Source organism: Sander lucioperca, chromosome 18, assembly GCF_008315115.2.
Source record: "Sander lucioperca isolate FBNREF2018 chromosome 18, SLUC_FBN_1.2, whole genome shotgun sequence".
NCBI classification, from domain to species: domain Eukaryota; kingdom Metazoa; phylum Chordata; class Actinopteri; order Perciformes; family Percidae; genus Sander; species Sander lucioperca.
Window position 1 is genome coordinate 12,985,814 of NC_050190.1, and position 22,399 is coordinate 13,008,212.

A 22,399-nucleotide genomic window follows, 5' to 3' on the forward strand; every position below is an offset into this window, starting at 1 on the left:
CAATCTCCACTTTTGAAAGAAAAAAATGAGTCACATTTTATTCCCACAACCTAATGGTTGTTTCTATGGTTACTCGATGAAGGGCAAAGTGAGTGTTGCTGACACAAAGGCAGGGTCTTGTGTATGCAGGAGAACAGAGGCTAAATGGCCCTGCTGCCACAATTACAGCAGGATTCCTTCTGCACAATCACAGTCATTACTGCACAAACACTCACCTGGGCAGCAGCTGCAGGGCGGCGATGGACGACCATAAAACCACTTCCTCCTGACACTCCTTCAGGGCCGCATTCCAGCAAACAGCTGTCCGCCCTGCCCCTGCAACAGCCCGCCCGCCAGCCAGCCTTTATGCCACCTCTGAAGTCTCTGAATCTCTACCGACTAGTTGTGACTCCAAGGGTCTTATACTCTTCTTTTCATTACCTCCATATATGTTTAGAGTGAGTAAATTATAACTCTCCGGAGTGTGATTAGTGTGAGGGAGCCAAATAAATGAGGGAATGACCTCGCTCCAAACAAACATAAACAAGGGACCAACATTATCTCATGCTGATATGCAGAAATGAGAACACCGAGAAAAGTAGACAGCAAACTGAGCAGCCGGCTCCTCTCAGCAGTGTGCACTGAGAAATCCCACGTGCCGTGTGGGTAATAAATACACCATCACAATCAGCAGGTGTTAATGGAACAGAAAGATGGGTAGAAGGATCTGCAAGGCAGCAGTTAGCCGCACCGTCTAGCCCCTGCTGTGATCTCCGCCTGGTTTCATTACACAACACTGTGTCAATACACTAATCATATGCTCTGTCACAAGGCAATCAGTGCTTAACGTGCTAGTCAGCTGAACACATGGCTTTAAATTCATTACCCCCACCCCCAGCAACACACACACACACACACACACACACACACACACACACACACACACACACACACACACCATCCATTGGTCATTACTGACCCTGGGGTCATCTCTTTGCTTTCCACAATTACCAAAGACAGAAAGCAGGATGAATTAATGATTCCATAACTGGGATTTCAAAAGTGCCTTAAAAGATACATTAATTGTGTGATCAAAGTTTCTGAAAATAGAAGCATCACAAGATAACACTCATAGCTGGACTTTGAAGAGAAAGCTCTCCCATGAGCAACAGCACGAGAGAGTGAAATCACATTCTTATTCATCTACAGTACACAGCCTGGCAGGTATAAGGGTTAACGATTCAGATATTCACGTGTACAAATAAGTAATTTGTTCCCTTGAATTAATAACTACAACAATCTGTTATCCCATAAAATATTTTTCAGGGAGGTGAAATAGAAGAGTTGATTTTAACAGACTTAGTATATATACTGAAATTAATGCATTGACTTAATACTAAGATACTAATCTGATGAAAGGAATTCAGTAATTTGATGCAACAGCTGTTAACCTGTGGTTGCTTCTACCACTGAGTAATCAAAACATTCTGTATGTTAGGTTCTTATAACTTAATGCTTTTACCTGACTTTTGAAGGAATTTTAAAGGAAAGTTATTTGATGGCACAATTAAGGAATCCAGGGACACAAATTATTATTCATAGGGAACACATTACTAATTTGTGCACAGAAATGGGACTCTGGCCTGCTGGTCGCTGTAGTTGTCAAATCGACATTTATGCTAAAATGATTTTTCAACTCAGTAGACATCTTAAATTAAACAAAGGAAATGTTTTTTTATAACCAGTTAAACGGTTGACTTATTTTTGCAAGGAAAAATTAAACGATGAAGCGCTTTTGTTCACCACGCTGTTATTTTCTCTCAGCAGCAGACTAGCTAAGGCAGCTAGACTCTAGCTAATTGCGTTCTAATTAAAATTTCATCTCTGAGTGGAGTGGTTTTAGTGAATGTCAGACAAGTGTCTAAGAAGCCCTATTCACTCCATCGGGGTAGAAACTGCTGTTTGGTTATTCTGCTCCTGCATCTTAGACTCTCAGGATTTACACATGCATCCCATTAATTGTATCTTTCGAGAACAAAAATGAATACTAATCAGATATGAGTTTTCAATCAAGTCTAAAACATAAAGGCGCTACCAACAAAAAAAAAAAAAATCTGTTGATTGATTCAGTTTGTTTTGACTTTTGGGGATTTACATTTCAATCAGCAGTGATTGACAAAATGAAACAAAGACAACAACAAGAAGACGATGATGATATTGCTGTTGCAGGCAACAGCTGCAGAGGGTCAGGAAACGGGTGTGTGCTTCAAATCAAGCACAGTGCATCTCCACCACCCTTTTCTGTATATGCGGAATGTGATGCTGTTTAAAACTGGCCCATCGTCATTGTGTTTCCCTGGGCCAAGTAAAACACCACATTCTTGGCAGCAAATTAACTTTGGGATGAAATGAAAGGTGGAACCTTTTACTGTGCTTCCACCTACAGCCCCTCTGCCCCACCAGGACCTGCTTCAGGGAAAAACAAGTCCACCTCCCTCTTTTTCCCTGCACACACTGGCTGGCCAGACACGGCTCTCTATGCTACTCTTTTTGAGGTCAGGTCCAAAGAAAACATGACAACTACTAAATCAGTGTCAGGAATTAACCCTGTCTAGCAGAGGGCCACACCTCGCTGTTGTTCAGGTTTACTGCTCTTGTGACAGGAAGTGGTACGCACAGGAAGTTGCTTATTTAGTGGAGGATTTGGAATGTCCCCTTAGCTAAAGGAGAGGGCTCATGGTCCCACTGATATTCTCTGACCCTGTGAAAGCTGGCAAGACAAACTCCATTTGGGGTGCTTGGAGAAAAACTAAGCTGCACATTGATCCCCCATGGGCTTCCTGTCACACTCCACAAGTCCCTTCACCTCCTGTGGTGCAGAGCTTCAATGGTCCTATGCATCATTCTTAGCCAGCTTCTCTTTCGCCAACATTCATTATGGCGGAGCACTCCTCGGAGAGAAGAGGCAGGGAATGTATGCACTGGCTGGCCTGCCAGGGAATCTATCAATGACAATATAGCACATTGCACCAGCCGTCCACCAGCCTGGAGAGAGTGAAGTATTCCCTGGGGCAACAACAACACCAGAGCCAAGCAGTGCTGAAAAAAGCCTCGCTCAGTCTGAGAAACACGGGGACCAAATGGTTTCACCGAAAAACTAAATAACTGTCCTGCAAAGCAGCGAAATCTGAAGAGCTGTTTTAAGTCGAAGAAGCAAAACAAAGAAAAGAAAAGAACTAAACGTGAAATACCTCAGGACAATACTCGGCTTTAAGCTAAGCCCCTTCGTGAGACAGTCCCTTTTCATATCGAATTATGTAATTCTATTATCCATTCATGGGCAGTGGTGCCTGTAGCTAAAGGTTCATTTAGTCCCATGATGGTGCATATCCCAAGGCAATGCTATAATTCAACCATGGCAAGAACAACATCTCCATGGAACATGTGCCCCTCATGGAAGCCAACACCATGAACCACGACCTTCGACAGACATTTAAAGGCGAGTCTGTGCATATCTCCTCTTCAGCTCTCTTGTTGTGCACCTACACACACACAGGAGCCTGAATGCATGCAGGCGTGTACGCACACAGGCTCACACAAACACTAAACACTTCATTTAGCAACGCAACACCTCGATCTAATCTCTGAACGTTTTGACAGACTCAAACATGGTGCGATTTGACAGGACGGGGGAAGGCGCTTACTTAATGAAGAAGGAGGCTGCTGCAGAGGAGGAAGGAGAGGGGGAGGTGGATGTAGCGGTGACGGGTGCTGGGAGTCCCGGTTGGCTGGAGCTCCTGAGTCGGCAGGGCGTCAGGGTGCTGCTGCTGGTGGTCATGGTGGTGACTGGGGCCTCCAAGGCTGTGACATCCCTGTCTGCTTCCCCCATCAAACCCTGAGCCTGTTGACACACAGATACAGAGATAAGACCACAACCCTCACTTACAAGTTTTACTGCTCCTGCCCACCTTCCTTCCACTCCATTTACTCCCCCTGTGCCACAGATGGACAGGCAGCTGCTGCAGCCAGCACCGGTTAGCAGGAGTCAGCAGTATCCACAGCAAAGAGCTCCCTACAGAACAGCAAGGATGCTGCACCATTCATTGATTCTGGCAACACTCTTGAGGTTGCTCTGGCTGGAGCCTACTGTAATTAAGTGATAACCCACATTTAATTAGTAATTAAATCACAAGCGATTTACTTCACTCTGCACCCGATTATATCTATACCTCCATGACTAATTTGGCACTTCCCGCATGTTGAGTTAGGACTATCTAAGAGCGAGTTTCAAAGGGAATAAACAGCATCAACAGCAATCTGAGGAATGAGATTTGTTCCATAAATGTTTACGAGGTATCAAAACTGTGCCTGCATGGGCACACCCTCCTCTGGAAGATTGGTAGTTGAACTGTAAACAGAGGTGAGCTGCATCTGTTTTAGCCTTTGGGCTCTGGTAACTAATACCAAAGCCACACTGGGTATACATGTACCACCTGTATGTCTTCATATTTGTTACATATGTGCTGCAGCAGGTCATCTATGAACAGCTATACCAGTTTCATCGACACAGTAGTTTTAGAGCTAGATAAAGGAAAACAAGTATTTACCAGATTTTTTGAAACGCTTCTTGTTGCACAAATTTCCAAAGAGTCATATAAAGACCATTTTCATTCTTGTAATGATGATGATAGTTTTTGACAATGCACATTAAGTTTAAAGTATGATTATGGCTGAAAAGGTTTTAACACAGACCTACAGATGCACAGTCCAGAACAAATAGAAGCCGGTCATACACTAAAGCCTTCAAGCCCTCTGTTTCTGTTTAAGGGTGAAGCTAAAACTGGTGTAGCTTAGTGGAGATGGAGCATAAAGGTTTGGCTGGAGCTCTGGAGCCTGCAGTGGTTCACTGATTGTTCGTAGTCCAACTGAGGGAGTGAAGAGAGCTAATTAAACAAGCCAAAAAGCCAACTCCGAGACTACGCTTCAGCTGAAGTCACCATACTGACAAAAGGTTAATCCTCCCCGGAGCCGCTAGTTTATCCAGCGAGACTATGATCAATAGCAGCTGACAAGAACCGGTTCTGTGGTTTCTCAGCATCGGAAATTAAATAAATAAAGGCCAAAGTTTTCCTAAAAACATTTATAACACTGACACATGAACATTGTATAATCAGCAACAACCTTAAATTGAGCACAACACAGCGCTGCAGCCTCAGTGCCATTTGACAGGATATGTATTATAAACACAGTTCAGGCCCTCCGCATATTTACCACCTCAGTGTTTGTCCTAGATTCATGTTTGGCAGCTAAAATAACATCCTTTACAGTCTTTTTCATAAAGTGTCTGGCCTTCTATTATCTGCCATTTGTCAACACGGGCTGACAGCTGCACTATTTATATGCCAAGCCTGACATGTGAATGCTATACATCAGGATGTGAGGACATACTTACATTCTGACATTCACATAAGAGGCTTGGCTATTGCTCTGCAGAGTGCCGCCACTGTTAGCTTTACATGCAGTACAATTTGTTGCTATATTATAGCACAAGCGTATTATGTTTTCCCAGAAAAGCTTCACTGAGCATTCATCAAACAGTGGACCGGCAGTGCACGTTCTCCATGAATTCCCACTTTCCTACTTTCTTCCTTTTGAGCTTGTTATCAGAGTTAAGAATCCTAGCCTTGTTTTAGAGGTCTGGATTTGCTCTCTTGAGACTTTATCATGGAGGTTAAGTCTGATATCAAGCTGCGGAATGTGAAGTTCTGACTTGAGAAGTACCCCATGGAAAGAAAAACTGACTGCAAACTGAAATGAGCCAAATACAGATCCTCGTGCAGATGCCAGAGCGGAAAGCCTCACACTATGCTGGTGTCGGTGACAGGTTAGGAACTCCCATTACACTCTGGCACGAAAGACTAGAGCACTTCACACGCAGCCGCACAGGAAGCTGATGTGTGTAGCTCTTCAAATCTGTCACTGATTGATACGGCGTAGTGTCGGTTTTAAAATCAAGTGGCAGTGAATTTCTGAAGCATACAGGGACAGCTGTTCATAGGTGGGGTGTGGGTTCAAAATTGACAAACTATAGACTCAAACACACATATATTGTAGGTGCAGACACACACAGCTCATCACAGTGCCTATCAAAGAGTATTCCCTTTGGTATTATGACTGGGGACTTAAGCCCCTCAGCCAAGCTGCTCTCTGTAGCCTTGGACCTGGACTGGCCCTGATTCTGGCTGAAAAGAACGATCTATCCCCTGGTCAGGTAATTAGGCCGTGTCAGTGGAGCCATGTGTGCTCGCCCGTTTGCACCGAAAGCCAGTAATGAGCTGGCCTTCCACCCTTTAACCCCCAGCTCTCCCTGATCCCTTTGCCTTGGTGTGCCACTCGAAAGAAAAGGCAGAAAAGGGAGGGGGAAAGAGACAAAGCGAGAGAGAACATAATGGAGAGAGTCGAAAGAGAGAAAAAAAGAGTTTGGGAGAGTGCTTCCTGTGAATCCTGAAGTGAGCAGTGTAGGCCAGCACCCTGTCAGCAAACCATCTTCTCCTCAGCCGCTGAGAGTACCAGGACTCCCCTGTGACCTTTGATCCCAGCAGTCAACAGACGATTACTGCTGAAGTGAAATAGGCCTTGTGTTAATCTGGCTGTCCTGCTTAGGTGGCCTCTATAACCAAGATAATCCAACTGAGGGGAGAATCGACTTCTAACAATACTGAAGTCCTGCCATGTGAGAAAAGGACTCAAGTAAAACACTCTGACATTTAGCTCTCTCTCTTTGGACAGAAAATGTCCACTGTCTATATGCAAATACCAAAAACATAATTACCTTTTTTTTTTTTTTTTTAAATGTTTCCTAATTTGGCAAGAATTTTCCTTCCCTTTCCTTCCTGTATTCTTTTCTTCTCCTGTCATCGTCGCTTTCTGTGGCCCATTTCCATGCGAGCACAGCTGCACTAAAGAAACAGCAGCCAAGATCATCTGCTGGGCTTCAAATTGGTGGCAATGGAGCCGGCAATGGCAGCAGGCAACCAATGGGCTAATAACGGAGACTCTCATGGGTGAAGAGCACTTGGTCTTTATAGATTAGTGCACATACAGTTGTGGATTTCTTGGGGCAAAGGGAGAATCGCAGATTTGGGTCAATCAATTTCTTGTTTTAAATAGTAGCATACACTGCTTGCAATGTACTTTTCTGGATTACCTTAAATGCTTGCAGCTCTTTATTTAAACAGCCAATAAAACCAGGAATTGCTTCAGCAATTGTGAAGTTGGAGCTTATCTAAGTTGGGGTTTTGCAACAGACTGTCTCAGAAAAGTGAATTTGAGTGCCATTTGCTCAATTCAAGGCAGCTACAGTCATATGAACCAGTATCAGCCAATTACAAAGAGGGAGCCAGATAGTTTCAATTCCAATGACCACAATCACACACATCATTCCAGATGTTAACCAGAGCCTTTTCCAAAATGGGGGAATGAAGGTGCCCTATAATGGGCTGTGTGTGGGAGCGCCCCAGGCTCCCTGGTTGACAGGATTTCTGTCTAACACACACAAAGTCCATCTCGGCTCCAATGTCTGAACAACAGCGCATGCTTTCCCCACAGAGAAACCAAGAGGGAGTCATGAATTGAAGCTTGTGCCTTTCGGCACAGCGTAACTTACAATCCTCGTAAGTCTTTGTGGGTTTTTGTCATGCTGAAGGATCTGGTTTTAATGAAAGAAACAAGCTTGAGAAAATAACACCCATTTCTGCTGTGTTTATACTTCGTGTCCTGAAGGGACATTTCTCACTGTCCAAGGAGGGCCCCAGCCTCAGCTATGTGGCTTTGAGCAACTCATCCCAGCTCCAAGGGCCACTAATTGCTTTTAGACACAGATGGAGAACACAAGTCAGCCTCTCCCTTCTGTGCCAAGCCGTTTGATTTGCCCTAGATTGCGTACATGCAGTTAAAAGCTTTTGATGGCCTCTCATAAACCATCTCTGAAGGCACTTGTTGACATTAAAGGGAGGAGTGAAAATCCGTCTTCAATTGTCAAGCAGAAAGGAAGGAATAACACTGCCAAGACCCGTAACAGACTGCAGTTAGAACAAATGGCAAAATTACAGTTTAGACAACATATCTGATGGGAAATATTAAAGTGCAAGGACTAGATGATGTTAGTATGGTGTTTGGTCTGTACACTGAGTCTGCCTGGTAAAGAATGCCACAGAGGTTTGAGACCAGGTGCCCCCGTCTACGCAGAAAGAGAGATGTCAGTAAAAGCTTCATATCAACAGCCAGAAATATGCTCCAAGATGCTAGTAAAACACTGTCAACACTTACACTTTTTACTGTAAAACTTGTGTAAATGTGCATGTGTATATTATTTAAAGTCATAAACAAGGTACAGCATGATCTATCCCATGACACCAAGGGAAAACGTATCTTAGACATCAAACGAAGCACAGACTAATGCTTGTGCAACATGAGAGAAGAGTTATGGTGACGCTGTGGGGTGGTCATCTGAAATGCCCTTGAGGAGAAGGTCAGCAGATTAGTGTTGCGATGACCTCTGACCCCAGATCACTCCGACTCCTTGACTACTGAGGAATGAGAGGTCAGCACTCCTGCAAAGTTCTAACTCACAAATTCTCTGCAGGGCTATATCTCTTTTATAGGGATGTGCATCTCCGTTCTGAGGCCGATGCGATATGCATCTCAGAGCACTACCAACGATCATTTGCTACATTTGCAGCAATTCGAGCAAAGATTTTCAGTACTCCACCCACCACTTCCTAAAGGCTGTCTCACTTTGTCACAACCATAATTTTGTTGTAAGACTGTCATAATGTGGGCCTACAGTATGTGAAGCTCAACAATAACATATATGTGTGTGTATATATGTGTGAAAGCGCGATAGTCTTCTGTAACATAACCTAGCATGCAGGTGTGTCTGTCTGTCTGTCTGTCTGTCTGTCTGTCTGTCTGTCTCTGTGTGTGTTTGTGTGTGTGTGTGTGTGTGTGTGTGTGTGTGTGTGTGTGTGTGTGTGTGTGTGTGTGTGTGTGTGTGTGTGTGGTGCGCAGGGCAGTCTGGCGGTGGTCAGCGCCGAGTGACACAAGAGAGTAGAGTAGAGGAGAAATGGCAGTGCATACAGGTAAAGGGATTCGAGGAGTCGATTAATTGAGTCGATTATTTGAAGGAAATTGGTGGAACACGTAGCTCTTCCTCCTCCATGTTAATCTCTTATGTTATGCAGCCGGACACACATCAGCCTCCGAAGCAGCGCCATTGGCCACAGCAGCGCCAATGAAAGAGCGAGCGCCTGTGAAAGTCTAACATTTTAAAGAGGAGGAATCAATCCAAATATAAAATTATTGGTCACAAATTATTGGTCACATTTCTAAATAATAAAGGCATACTTTTAACCAAAACATGCCATAAAACCTAGTAATTCATTTCATTTTACTAATTTCCTGGAAATGTATTGATACTTTGTAACCCTATTTGGCCCTCAAAGAATGTATACTCATTCTACTGTTGAAATTATCTTAATTACTCTAAAGGGATAAAAATGCATAAAATGTAATACGAAGTTGAAAAGGACACATTATAGACATACCGGTTTAGGCTGAGGGATGAAGTTGTTAACCCTGGAGATGCTCCACATGCCCTCGAGGTACTGCTGTGCCTGAATGGTGACGGAGCTCAGGGATCCACTGATCTGCCCTCCTGCCACTGTCACCTGGACACTTGTCTTAGGCCCTGAAGTGACAGAGGGGCTCTGGGACCAGCCTGGTACCCTGTCTCTCTCCCCTAAGGGCAGGACAGAGTGGGCAGCTGTTTGTCCTTTGGACAGTTGTTTTGCATGGACACTGGAGGATGACACAGTGTATCTAGCAGGCTGTGGTAAGAAGGATGTAGTGGGCAGGGCTGCCATGTCTGAACTGAGTGTGAGGATGGGAGCATGGAGCGTCTGCAAGGCCTCCTGCCTCAGTTGGTGGAGAGGTGTGGAGCACACCTGGCAACAGCTGACACCAGCATCATGGCTCCCAGGTCTTTGGAGCTGCTCAAACAGGAAGGTTGCATATCCAGGGTCCTGCAGAGTAAACACACACAAGAGAGGGGCTTTAACACAACTCTATGCATGTAGCAAGTTGATCTCGAGCATATCTCACTATCTGTTCTTCTGAAAGGATTTCCTGTATGTTGTGCACATTTTCCAGGCACATCAGTGGTCTGCTAGCAGTGTGGTCCCCGACTGCCCTCCGGGACCCTCACACCCCCGCTTTAACCACTTCCTCTTTTTCAGGATGGTTGTTTGTTTAGACTGAGATGCTTCGCCTGCATGCAACTTAAGACTGCTGATCTGGTTCACCAGGCATGTGCTCATTTCACTGTGTGTGCTGGGGAGCTGAGACGAAACAAGCCAAACGTGAGGAGACAACTCTGAAATAAGGCTCGGAGGAATTATTTGAAGATCCCACAGAGACATTCCTAAGAGCAACAAAAAACAAGTAAAATATGTCTTATATTTGTGAAGCTTTAAAAATAAGAGGGCCAAGCAGATTTCAGCTTATTAGTGCTTTTAGTAACGGGGGGATGTAGAGTTTTGTCCTTTCACTTCGTCTCTTAGAAGGCTCTCTAGGGTGTCTGTCTCTGCTTGGGAGGAATGACAAAAGAAAATAACAGCTGAGGGGACTCTATTGCCCAAAGCCATACAATTTACATATGATAAGTGTCCCAGCATGAAAACATATGATAAGCTTCTAAATGTGAAAAAACTACCTCCAGGAAGCTGGAGGCACGCTGAGCTATCAATGAACTATTCAAATCTTAAGGGCCGTTTTACAGTTGCCGTAGCTGAGCTTGCGCGCGCCAATGTGACGTCAAAATGACGTAGATCTTGCTGGCGCGACAGGATTTTGAGTGCGCGACCAGAGGGCGGAAACAGGAAGCATGAACGAGCTCAAGAGCAACCGGATGCCAGGACTCTCAGAGTGATTGCAAGTCTCTCTTGTAAACTTACTGGGTTAAGATGAGTTCTTTTATGGCGAATGAAAGGCTTGATCCGACCAAGTAGGTCATTGAATCAAATCGAAGCATTGACGTCAATGCTGCTGCCAGTTCTACCATTGTTTACCTTTTTCTTCTTCTTCTAGTCCTAAGAAATAGCAAAGTCGGTAGCCTTTCCTCATTTGCACCACCTCTGTTCAGGAGAAGACTGCAACTAGTGTCGCGACCACCGCGCGCGAGTATAAACAGTTACGGCGCTCCCATGACGTCACACTGGCGCTCGACAGCTCGGCTGCAGCGAATATACCCCACGTTTAAGTGAGGGTGGAACATAACTTTCTCTGTGTTTTAGGGAAACAAACACTCACACAAACACTTACACACACACAGACAACAGTCTCTTAAGAGGCATAAAGGGGCACTAGGCTTCTGCCCAGTGGAGTCTTGGCCTAAGACAGGAGCCCACAGCCCATACATAAATGTTTATGAGGCCTTTGCTCCGTGGAACCTCCGAGGTGATCAGGAGAAGTGAAGCAGTGGGGAAACAGCAATCCTCTGCCCTAATGCAGTGCCACTTAATACAGCTAACCCAATAGACCCAGAGACCACAGCGTTAGGCTGAGGGACTCTAAATCTCCTCCCCATGAAAGCAGCTCAATACAAAGACTTTTAGATGACCTTTCTCTGCAAACACCCATAGAAATAATAGTATGACCATGCAACCTTTCTACAGCCTTACAGAAAATGGATCATCCGTACATTTCCCTTATTCTCAAAAAGGGACAAAAAAAGTGGTATCCACACAATTATACTAAATGACGGATAAGCATAATCTCCATATCATCACTTTACTTAAAGGATAATCATGCACAGGACTGTAACCGGGCTGGCCTGATGCTGACTGAGTGCTTCTGGTTAATGATTTACTATATTGGCTACTCACTTTACACATGGGCAGGCACGGACAGGATGCAAGCACAAGTAAGAAATACACTCAAGATGTAGAAAATCCCATAAATCTCACAATGAAAGATGGGCCGATGGTAGATCAAGTGCAAGTGAAAAGTTGATGCTATAGTGATGAATGGATTTAAATGTATGAGGCTTATAACAGAAATATGATGCTATGATAGAGCTTTAAAAAATGATATCTAATGCAGCTAGATCCTGGCACGTGGACAATCTCTATCGTTGCGCTCAAGCATGATATTTATGCACAAGACATGACAGTTCTGCTGAAATAAGATGAAAGACTCCACGACAAATTGGAGCTAAAGAAAACACTTTGGCTGCTATTTTCATAGTGTAGTCTGGCTTCATATATATGCTTCCTAGACAGGAAATTGAAGCAAAGTCATAACCAGTCACCCCTCACCCTTTACCCTCCAACCACCCCTTACCCACCTCGAGGCACTGGTAGATGGAAGAAATCAATTTCTCTCTCTCTCTCTCTCTCTCTCTCTCTCTCTCTCTCTCTCTCTCTCTCTCTCTCTCTCTCTCTCTCTCTCTCCTTCCATGCATTGTTAGGTGTTGATTTAGGGGAGCTAATAAAAGACACACAAAGCTGAGCCCATCTGCTATTCAGTTAGGATTCTGGAGGTTAGGGAGCGGGGCTTCTCCTGTAAAGCTGTCTTTATGCCCAGTGGAGTGAATAAAGGGTCAGGGCCACACTGCTTATGAGGAGGGTGATGGTGCTGCTGCTGATGATGAGGATGATGATGATGTTGGGGATGTGGAGGAGAATGATGTGGGTGTGATGAAACGGAAGGCCACAGAATCCATCTCGGTATGGCACTTGAGAGGCGGAGCAGAGGATATCAAAAGAGGACATCAAGATCAGTAGATATTTCACACATCGCTCAGATAATGTAGGTTTGGATATAAAAATATAGAAATCTAACACAGTAAAACTTGCTGAAAAAGTTACCATGTAGTTGCTAGCTTAAACAGTTTACTATCATGTTTGTGCTACCACGTTCAAGCGAGCTTGTGCATACGCATGAAGTCAAAAGCATGAAACATATGCGCACCCAGTCTACTGAAGCCATATTGTTCCTTTTATCATCAATATGATCTATTACTGACAGGTGCAAGTAGGTGTGAAGAGCAGCACTGCTGTGGAGAAGTATGTAATGCATGGCATCAACACACAAACCAAATGTTCAAAGCATTCCCGAGAGGCGTGGTCAGGGCTCTGGCTCCTCGGCCATTGTTCTGTACAAGTGGGAGATGGCTTTGGTTTTCAACCTGAGGTTTATCCGTCGAGAGAGTTAAACTGCACGAGCAAGGATAAGAAGAGAAAGAGAAGTGGGAGGAGGTAGGCTGGGGTTGTGGCCCTTGCCTGGAGGCTTGTGGGTGATTGTGTTGGTTTACTGCCTGTCAGCGCTGATCTTTATTAAACTCTGGGGACAAATGCAGTTAGATGCTATGGCCTTATTATGGAAAGGAGGTGCGCTGAGTGCACTGGGGAGAGAAAGCCCTGCCTTTGGAATGAGCCCTTCGCTGCCCTTAAGGCCCAGACACACTGACCAGACGGCCGACCCTCAGCAGAAAAGGCAGTTGGACTGATCAGTCTCCCCGAGTTGGTCAAAAAAGTGCCTCGGAACACACCAAAGCGACGAGACTCACAGCAGGCGGCGCTAATCTGTATTGTCGCCCAAAAATGAAAACCGGCAGCTGATTGGACGAACGCATCATGTGGGTCTGGTTTCTCCGGAAATTCAAAGACAGACTGTCATGGCGGCTTGTTCAGAATACAATCTCATATTGTACTAAAATAGTTCACAGAAACGTGTTTCTGAAAACATTTTAAGTGAGAAATAGGCCGTGCAGTTGCTGAATCTGTCTTCATTTCAGATCAACAAAGGTCAGTTTAAAAGATTTTCATCAGATGTTGAGAGACTCTAGTCACGCTCATTCTGCTCCCCATTTCCGGGTTAGCACTCTACCAATCAGATGGGTCATTTGAGTCCGACTGCCGGCAGTGCCCGCCCTGCCGATTATACATGTCAAATCGGCCAAAATGAAGGCTGACGGCCCCTCAGACGGATGACAGCACGGAACACACCGAACAGACTCGAGTCACTGACCTCGCCAGACTGTCCAACGGCCGATTATCGGCTTGGTGTGTCTCGGGCTTTAGAGACCTAAGTTTGTCACTGTCCCTCCCACTAGCTGTGATGAAAACCAGAGCAGCAGCAGCAGGAGAGAGAGCCACCCGACTAACTGACTATCTCTCTGGGTTGATGGAGAGTGTCATCACAGACAGCCCATGCCTAAAGGCTGATGGAAACAAGCTCAGCCGTAACTACTTACTGTATGGATGAGGAGACAGGCAGAAAGATGTGCATGATTTCTCTCCCATGCCTCCTTAGGAACCGGGCAAAGTCACACGTAGGATTCTTCCCCAAATCACACCTCATTTACCTTGTCTCGCCAATACACCTTTTTCTCTAACCAGACAAAGTGAAACTGCCTTCTGACTGTTCTCACTTTCTGATGTGTCATACTGATTTGAAATGCATGAGGCTCCACTTTAGTGAGAGACTTTTAGACACGCTCTATTGAAAGTAAAATACCCTGGGAAGCCATACTTTCTATTCCAGTTGAGCCCAACAGATATTCCCCAGACATAAAAGCTCGCTGTGACCCATTGCTGCAGTGGCAGAAAGAGAAATAAAGCAAAATTGTATCAATGTGCATCTATGATGAGAAAAAAATAAAGTGAAAAGTTCTGACATACTGGAGCCTGCAGTTTGTCAGCTCATATCTAAACTATTTTACAGTTGCTGGCAATCTGTGGCATTCTGTTTGAATGTGATTTACTTTCTTTATTTCTAACATTAGTCATAGTGCAATTTCCCCCAGAATTAGTCCAGAACCGGCATTGTAGCAATAATACTTTCAATATTCCTCGATCCTTTGTGTTCATTGCAACTGTTCAGAAAGTTGACTTTAAGATTAAATTGCTCAGTCTTCCTTTCTGTCCTCCCTTGCCTTCCAGGTTTCTCTTTTATTATTCTACCAGCATGGAAACATTCCTCTATAAGAGTCACACCACGCTGCTTTATATCTGTCCTCACTGAACTCTGTTCTCACCAGCACCAGTCCTGTTTACACATTACAATTCTTGAGTACTTCCTATGACTGCATTTCTTGTAAAGTCAAGACCGCACACCAGCTGCCAAATTGAATGCCCTTTCAACTCCTGACTTTCCCTGCCTCTGCTTCTCTGTAAGGATGCGACCAAGCCGATCTCTGTTTACTTGGCCTGAGACAGTGTTGACCCTAACCACACGCCGTCTCCATAAGTCTCAAAGGGATTGGCCCCCCAATAAACTGCAAGGGCCCCGTCCAGATCACAGGGTGAGGACGAGAGCTTCCAGCAGGCCTGCTTTCCCACAGTTAGCCTGGCTCACCATGACAAACAAGTCAGGAGAAAAATGAGCACAGCTGCTGGCCTTGCCCCAGGTGAGCACAGGGCATTAAGACAGATTACATTCCCAGGATGAAAGCAACACATCCAGTGGTGTAATCCCTCTCTGCCCCCTGCTTCCTTTTAAACTTTTCCCACCACCTTCAAGCCACCTGACTCGACTCGGATCCCCTGAAGGAGCGGAGTGCTAGAAGGCCAGTGACTCTGATTAGGTATCAGGTAGAGCTTTTAGTGCAGCAGCAGATCTGGGATACAGACCATTAAATTTAACCACTGCCTGCTCGGAGGCAGAGAAGACAATGACTCAGGATGTCACACTAGCATGCTATTTAACTCAGTGGAAATGCCTTTGGTAGAACACAAACTGGGACGGCTCACTAAATCACATGAAACAGATGTTTGCCCCTTGTTTGCTGACTTGACAAGATTAAAACAAACCTGTAATAAGACTTTCCCCCAAACAAAGCAACCGTATCTGCAGCAACACAAGCAACACTGTCATTACCTACCTGATAATACTGCCTCAGACAGAGGCAGAGAGCACTATGGTAATGAATTAATTCATCCTCCGTGGCTGTGTGAAAAAACGCTTCATTTTTCTGTTACTCTTTGGGCTTTTTATTGGAGCACAAAGAGATTTCATCAAATAATGATGAAACATCTCTGCTGCCTTTCCTGCATTCCTAATGTGAAATTTGGCTTTTGTCAAAGTCAGATTATCAATCATTATCAAAGTCATTATCTGAATTTAAGTTTCTGTGAGACAGACAGATATGGTCCCAAAATGATTCTGCTTTTGCTTTTCAGAGACTGATCTCTTATAGCAAGAACACCTCATGGCTAAAGGTGAAAGCACCAATTGAGGCATACTGAATATTCTGTGTTTTCACATCTGACTTTGCAATATTACATTTTTCTCAGAAAGATAAGATAAAATTACCAAATTCTGCAACTATCTTGAAAACAAACTGCTTACTTACAAAGTCAACAACACATTATAGTGAACAAACTTCCCTGTTTTTAGATCAAACAGACAATTACCTTGTTTGGAGAAGTGCATCAGATTTTTGCATCAGTATTCCCTTTAATGACCAGCCAAGTCTCCCTGCATCAAGCATCTGTTTGTGAGGAGCTCACATAGACGTCAGTCTGTCTGCCCTGTGTGATTTAGCCCTTTCCTCCCTTTAACTGTCAGTGAACTGCTGACAGAAAATGCAAATAGGTTTTACCCCTTTGTGACACTTTCAACACATGATAGCCCCACCTGTCCAGAATATCACAGTGACACATCCTCTGATGAACGATCACAGGGTCGAGAAAATCTGCCGTTAGGATGAGCACACAAGATTTACTACAAAATACAGTGGTGACCTTTTTTTGTTTTTAGAAAATCTTGACAAGATCTGGTGTGACACTTGATTTGTTTTGGGCTTGTTCGCACTGTGATACAGCTCCAGTACGCTACAGTGCAGCCTCCATATTCTCCTGTCATCCATAAAAACAGATGTCGCTGTCCATCAAAAATAAAAAGGCCATAGATCCCGCTGACCCTCAGGTTAAACATAGATAGAGACAGATGTAATCACTCATGAGTCTTTGCCAAACCACCCTGCAACCATTAATGACCTCACATAATGACGTGTCACCACTCCATATGGTCGACCCATTTATCAGGGTGGGAGTGCTTGTAACTTCTCCTACTGAAAGCAGAATGAGACTCACATACATGTTTTTATAAAAGTGCAATTAAACTAAACCAGGCTTCTACACAAGAGGGAGAAATGAGTGAAACATGTGCATGTGTGTGTGTGTGTGTGTGTGTGTGTGTGTGTGTGTGTGTGTGTCTCCCCTTGTGTGGCTGTCTCTTTACACCACACCCATCCATCACTCCAGCCTTTCGCCACTTGGCCAGTTAATTACCTTTTCCTGTTCACTCACGCACATAAAGAAAACAAGCCCCTTTCAGACTGTTTAGACAGACTTCATTCTCCCCCCCCCCCTTTTCCAACATCTCTCTCTCTCTCTCTCTCTCTCTCTCTCTCTCTCTCTCTCTCTCCTCTTCAGACCCAAAGCAGCCTTTACTGTCTCAGTCCCAGATCAGTCAAGCTTTCATCGACTTTGGCCAGGGTCAGGCTGTTGGGAGGTCCAGCCTGAACTCACCAGTGGGAGAGTGAGGGACTAGGGATAGACCAATCATCGGCCTGGCCGATTATCAGGGCTGTTATTTGGCAATTTGCAGATTATCTGTATCTTTGTTTTATTTTACCGATAACTGATGAAGTTAATTAAATAAAAAAGTGCGCTACTTTGGCTCCGCTACAGCTCTGTAAGCAGTCTGCAACACTTAGAATATGTTAGAATGTTAAGAAGAACTTTAAGAAGCTATTTTTACTTGTTTTTTATTCTTTCTTTTTTTTACTGTGTTTCAATGTTCACTTTTATTAAATAATTGCTTAACGCATTTAAACAAACATGTTTGTGTTGGAGTTTGTAACATTCTAAAATGTTAATTTTGACTAAAAGATTAACATTTTTACTGTAAATGCATATTGGTTCGTAATATTGTCTCCATTGCTTCAACTCAATAAGAAACTGATTTCAGAGATGTAACAATGCTCTGGCTTGCACAGAGAGAACAACATGAACCATCCCTGCAAAGTTTTCTCATTTGTGAAAAAAGTAATGCTCCACATTTTCCACTTCCCTGCCCATTGCTGCTGTGGAGCACGTCAGACAGCAGCGGGCTGCCTGCTATGCTGTTTTCATCAGGGACACAGGGGATTGAGTTTATGTACAATTGCACCAACGATTGTGCACCTCTAATTAGAATGGCTGATTTTTGGCTCAGAGACGCTCTCAAGGTAGTTTCTCTACCAACCAGGCACGGCTTTGGAAACAAACCAAAATGAGTACATAATGAAAGATTCAACAGGCAAGCTGGAGAGGCAGGAGCCAGGTGTTGCTGTAAACTGCAGGTGAACTCAAGGACAGAAGGATGGAGGAAAAGGTGGGGTGAGGGGATGGAGGTTGAAAACAAGGGAAGAGGGTTAAAAATCATCAAGCACATTTTCGGAGCCCATTGGCTAATGAAAAGAAGGGATTAGTATTTGGTCCTCTCCTCTGAATCTTCCATTTTGCAAACGTATGGCCACTTGCATTTAAAAGCTAAAACTGAGCAATTAAAGTCATAATCAAAATTTCACCACTGTTCAGTACATTTGCAAAGTCCTCATTAGTGTGGACTGTGCAGTGTAAAATTTAAACAGTATTCGGTATCCATCCACTGGAGCGCTTTGAGAGATCTATTTTTGTCTAAGAGCCCACTCTAAAACACTTACTACAGAATAGAGGATCCTGATACAACAGTTCCCTCCAACAGCGCAAACCACTACTTCACTTGTATTTCAAACCCCTACTCAGTCTATATGCAGTGATGACAGCCATCTGCTTCTCCTCTGTCTGAACTGTCGCACCAAGAGAGCTGCATTCCCTTCAGTTTGTTCTACGGGAGGGCTTTTTCGTTTGGACTGGGAAACAGAACACTCCCAGTTCCCTGCAGTTTATTTACAGAGAAAACAACCTGCTGATAAAGCTTATGGCAACTAATCTCCATCGCAGGACTCCCCTCAGCAACACAGAGGGTAAAGTGTGACATGCAAGTGTGCGCGCAAATGGTTAATTATCAAAGACAAATGCAAAGGGAGTTACTCATGCTGAAACAGAAGTAATTGCATACGGTATCTTCATCAACATCCTCCAGATAGCATAATCTCAGTCAGTATACATCAACATGATTAGAATTAATCATTTTTACATTTAAATACTTTTTCATGCCAAGCAGCAAATAAACACATGGATCTACAAGATGGGCATTGGCCTCGCTTTATATGGTTATTGCAATATTTCATCCCAAACACCTTGTATGAAAATGCATAGCTACACATGCTCTAAGTCATGAAAATAAAATGATATGAAAGTGATGACAAGGTGTAATGTTTAGTATCCTATGACAATTATTCTCTCCACTCTCCTCTTGGACAGAACAGTAATTATGCTGGCAAGTTGCCGTATGGATAAATATTCAAGTTTGCTGTTGCTGCTGGAGTTTCCCTCCCACTCTCTCCCTCTCTACACATGGAGTGACTCTATACGGTATGTAAGAAGAGCCACATAATGAGGCACTGTAAGTGGTTATTGTTAAGCAAGGCACTTTTTTGTTTGGTGGATATCTCAATTTTCACTAGGTGCCAGCGCGGACACGTGAGCAACGAGGTAACTGATTAGCAACACAAAGCCATTGGGATGGTACGAGCCAAAGGTTATTCCCCCATTCTGGCTTCTTAACCGTGTTCATACAGCAAAGCACAAATTATCCTGAGCCAAGGTGAGCTGTGCTGAGCGTCCCTATCCCATCCACTCCCAGTCTGCAGAGCATTATCTCAGAGAGTGACATGCTTTGTGTCTCACAAAGCTGCTGCGTGTTGACAGAACAATGGAGCAGCAGAGTTGCGAGTGGCGGAAGCAGTCTGGTGCAACAGCCGAGTGTAGGTAAGGCAGGGAGAGGGGGGAATACTAATTTATCATGAAAGATGTCATTACCATGCCAATGACTTCTCAGAGAACACAATGTATCACTAATAATAAAAATGTTAACATCAGCCCATGGCTTTCAGCCAGGAAAACTGTTGTCTGTTTATGAGAACTAGTTGTAGGCTGGGGGGAGTACTGATAGAAAGAACACACTGAGATAAGCACTAAGCATTATCTGTTTTTTGTTTTTTTTTATTTCTTGCTAATTGAGATGTCTAGACACATTGAATTGAACATCAGCGAGATAAGGAAGTAGGCTGAACTATCTCGGTGGAGAATAGCACACACTAATCCATTTACTGAGTATGAAGGATTTGGAAGGAGGAAATTCTTGGCTTATCAAAATGTTTTCACATGCACATTTATGTCACTTTGTCTTTTAGGAACAATAGCATCCTGCAAATGGCCTTATGGCCCGCAACAAAAAGCAACTCCAACCATTTCACTTAATATTCTAATTAGTTGGTGAAGATTGGTTGGGCTGAAAAATATTCATTTTTTTTCATGTGAAAAAGGTGTTGAATTGATTTAAATTCTGCTTTAGGGCTGGGCGATATGTCCGATATAGGTCATTTAATTTCTTAATAAACAATATATATATATATATCCAATATAGCATGTTTTCTGGTAATTTCAATAAATAAATAAACAATATGAAATAACCTATTTTGTATGCTCCTGTGTGAATTAAATGTTCCAATTTTATAAGAACATGAAAAATTAATGTTACATGCAAGAATCAGGACGTAAAGTGTTGTCCAAATGATGTAAATATTGCCGTAACGCAGTTTGGCCGTTGGCTTTTTGACATCGCAATAGAAATTAAATGAATATATATATATATATATATATATATATATATACGATAGACATTTTTATTTCGTTTAGACGATATATACCGCCTTGCCCTATACTGCTTTATTTCATAATGTTTTCAGTTGCAATGAAGTTAAATGGAAAACATTCCTCTGATAATACTGAACAAACTGAAACAAGAGAGACAAACTAAGAGACTACAGCCAAGCTAGCAGCTCTTTACATAAACACAGTGTTATTTTTCATGTAATTGCTAACGTCGGCTTGCTAGCATGCTCACAATGACAATGCTAGAATGGTGATGTTGAGCAGGTATATTGTTCACAATGTTCACCATCTTAGTTTAGCGTGTTTTTAGTTTTGCAGGTATTTGGTCATAAGCCAAAGTATTGGACACATTGAAATTTTGACCTGCTGCTGGCGCTAAAAAGTCAGAGGATCACCAAAGTCATTATGATTCATCCACTGGGAACTATGAATCTCTGCACACATTTTCATGGCAACCATCCAATAGTTGTAGAAATATTTCAGTTTGGACCAAAGTGGTGGACCGACAGACCAACCAAATGACTGAAAGAGACACTGCCATCCATAGGCGCCGATTTATGTTTTCCTCTGTGGGTGCTCACGGGCGCACGCCCTTTAAAAAAAAAAGTAGTCAAAAAATGTTTACAATGTTGCATTTCAGAACCTTAGGAAATGGACAGCGGCAGACACACACACGCCTATTGGCTCGATAATAAATCTTTCACCTCAGGACAACGCCACAAATACAGATGGGATTGGAGATGAACACGTAACCGCGATCAGCTTCGTGGGAAATTAAGAATCAATTCCACCTGTCTAGTAGCCTAGGCACACTATGACACACGCTCCACTTAGTACCAAATGTAATGTTTCATTTTAAATTAATGTAGCCTACTGGCAGTCTGGCACTGGGTGCTCAGTATTTTCCGTGGGTGCTCGAGCACCCACGGTATCGGCGCCTATGCTGCCATCCCTAGAGCCATGCTGCTAGCGTGGCTAAAAAAGCCTAGATGGAGTAATGCTCATTCCAGCAGACACTGGAGAAAGAAGACCAATTTGTGAAGGCTTTGTAAGTTATCCAACTTTGAACGAGCCTCTACGTGATTAATCTAGCCTTTTCTCAGCTGAACCAAACACAAAACAAGAAACAAGTTACGTAACCGCCTCTATTCTCATGATAGTGACGCCATCTTGAGCGGACAAGGACTTTGCTGCTGGCATTTCAAATCACCAAATGAAGACATAACCTTGGAGTTGTTGGCACTTTTGTTGAGTTCTGTGTTGAAATGTGCTCTTCACAGTATTCAGGGGCTTTCTTTCTGCCTGTTCATATGAAATGTCACAACACTGAAGAGCTCAGTGAGAGTTGAGGAATTCATCGTGAATGATAAACACGCAGTCCTGAGAGAAATAGAAGAAAGCTGCAGGTTCACAGCTGAATTGCATGTTCAGAGCCGCACTGCAAGGACAGCACATGTCAAACAGAGGGAAAATGGAAAGCCTGAGTCTGCACTGAGATTTATATTTTTGGCTCAAGGGTATGTCTGAGAGTG

General features: G+C 43.6%; 1 protein-coding gene across 2 annotated transcripts in view; it reads right to left on the bottom strand.

Moving 5' to 3' along the window:
- kif26ab (kinesin family member 26Ab) overlaps positions 1–22,399 on the bottom strand; it is a 71,225-nt gene that overhangs the window by 29,850 nt on the left and 18,976 nt on the right. For both annotated transcript variants that reach the window (XM_035994590.1, XM_031278665.2), the window contains exons 3-4: positions 9,585–10,061; positions 3,684–3,880 (exon numbers count right to left, since the gene is read on the bottom strand). In XM_035994590.1, the coding sequence (XP_035850483.1) occupies positions 3,684–3,880; positions 9,585–10,061 (674 nt within the window). The remainder of the gene's footprint in view (positions 1–3,683; positions 3,881–9,584; positions 10,062–22,399) is intronic.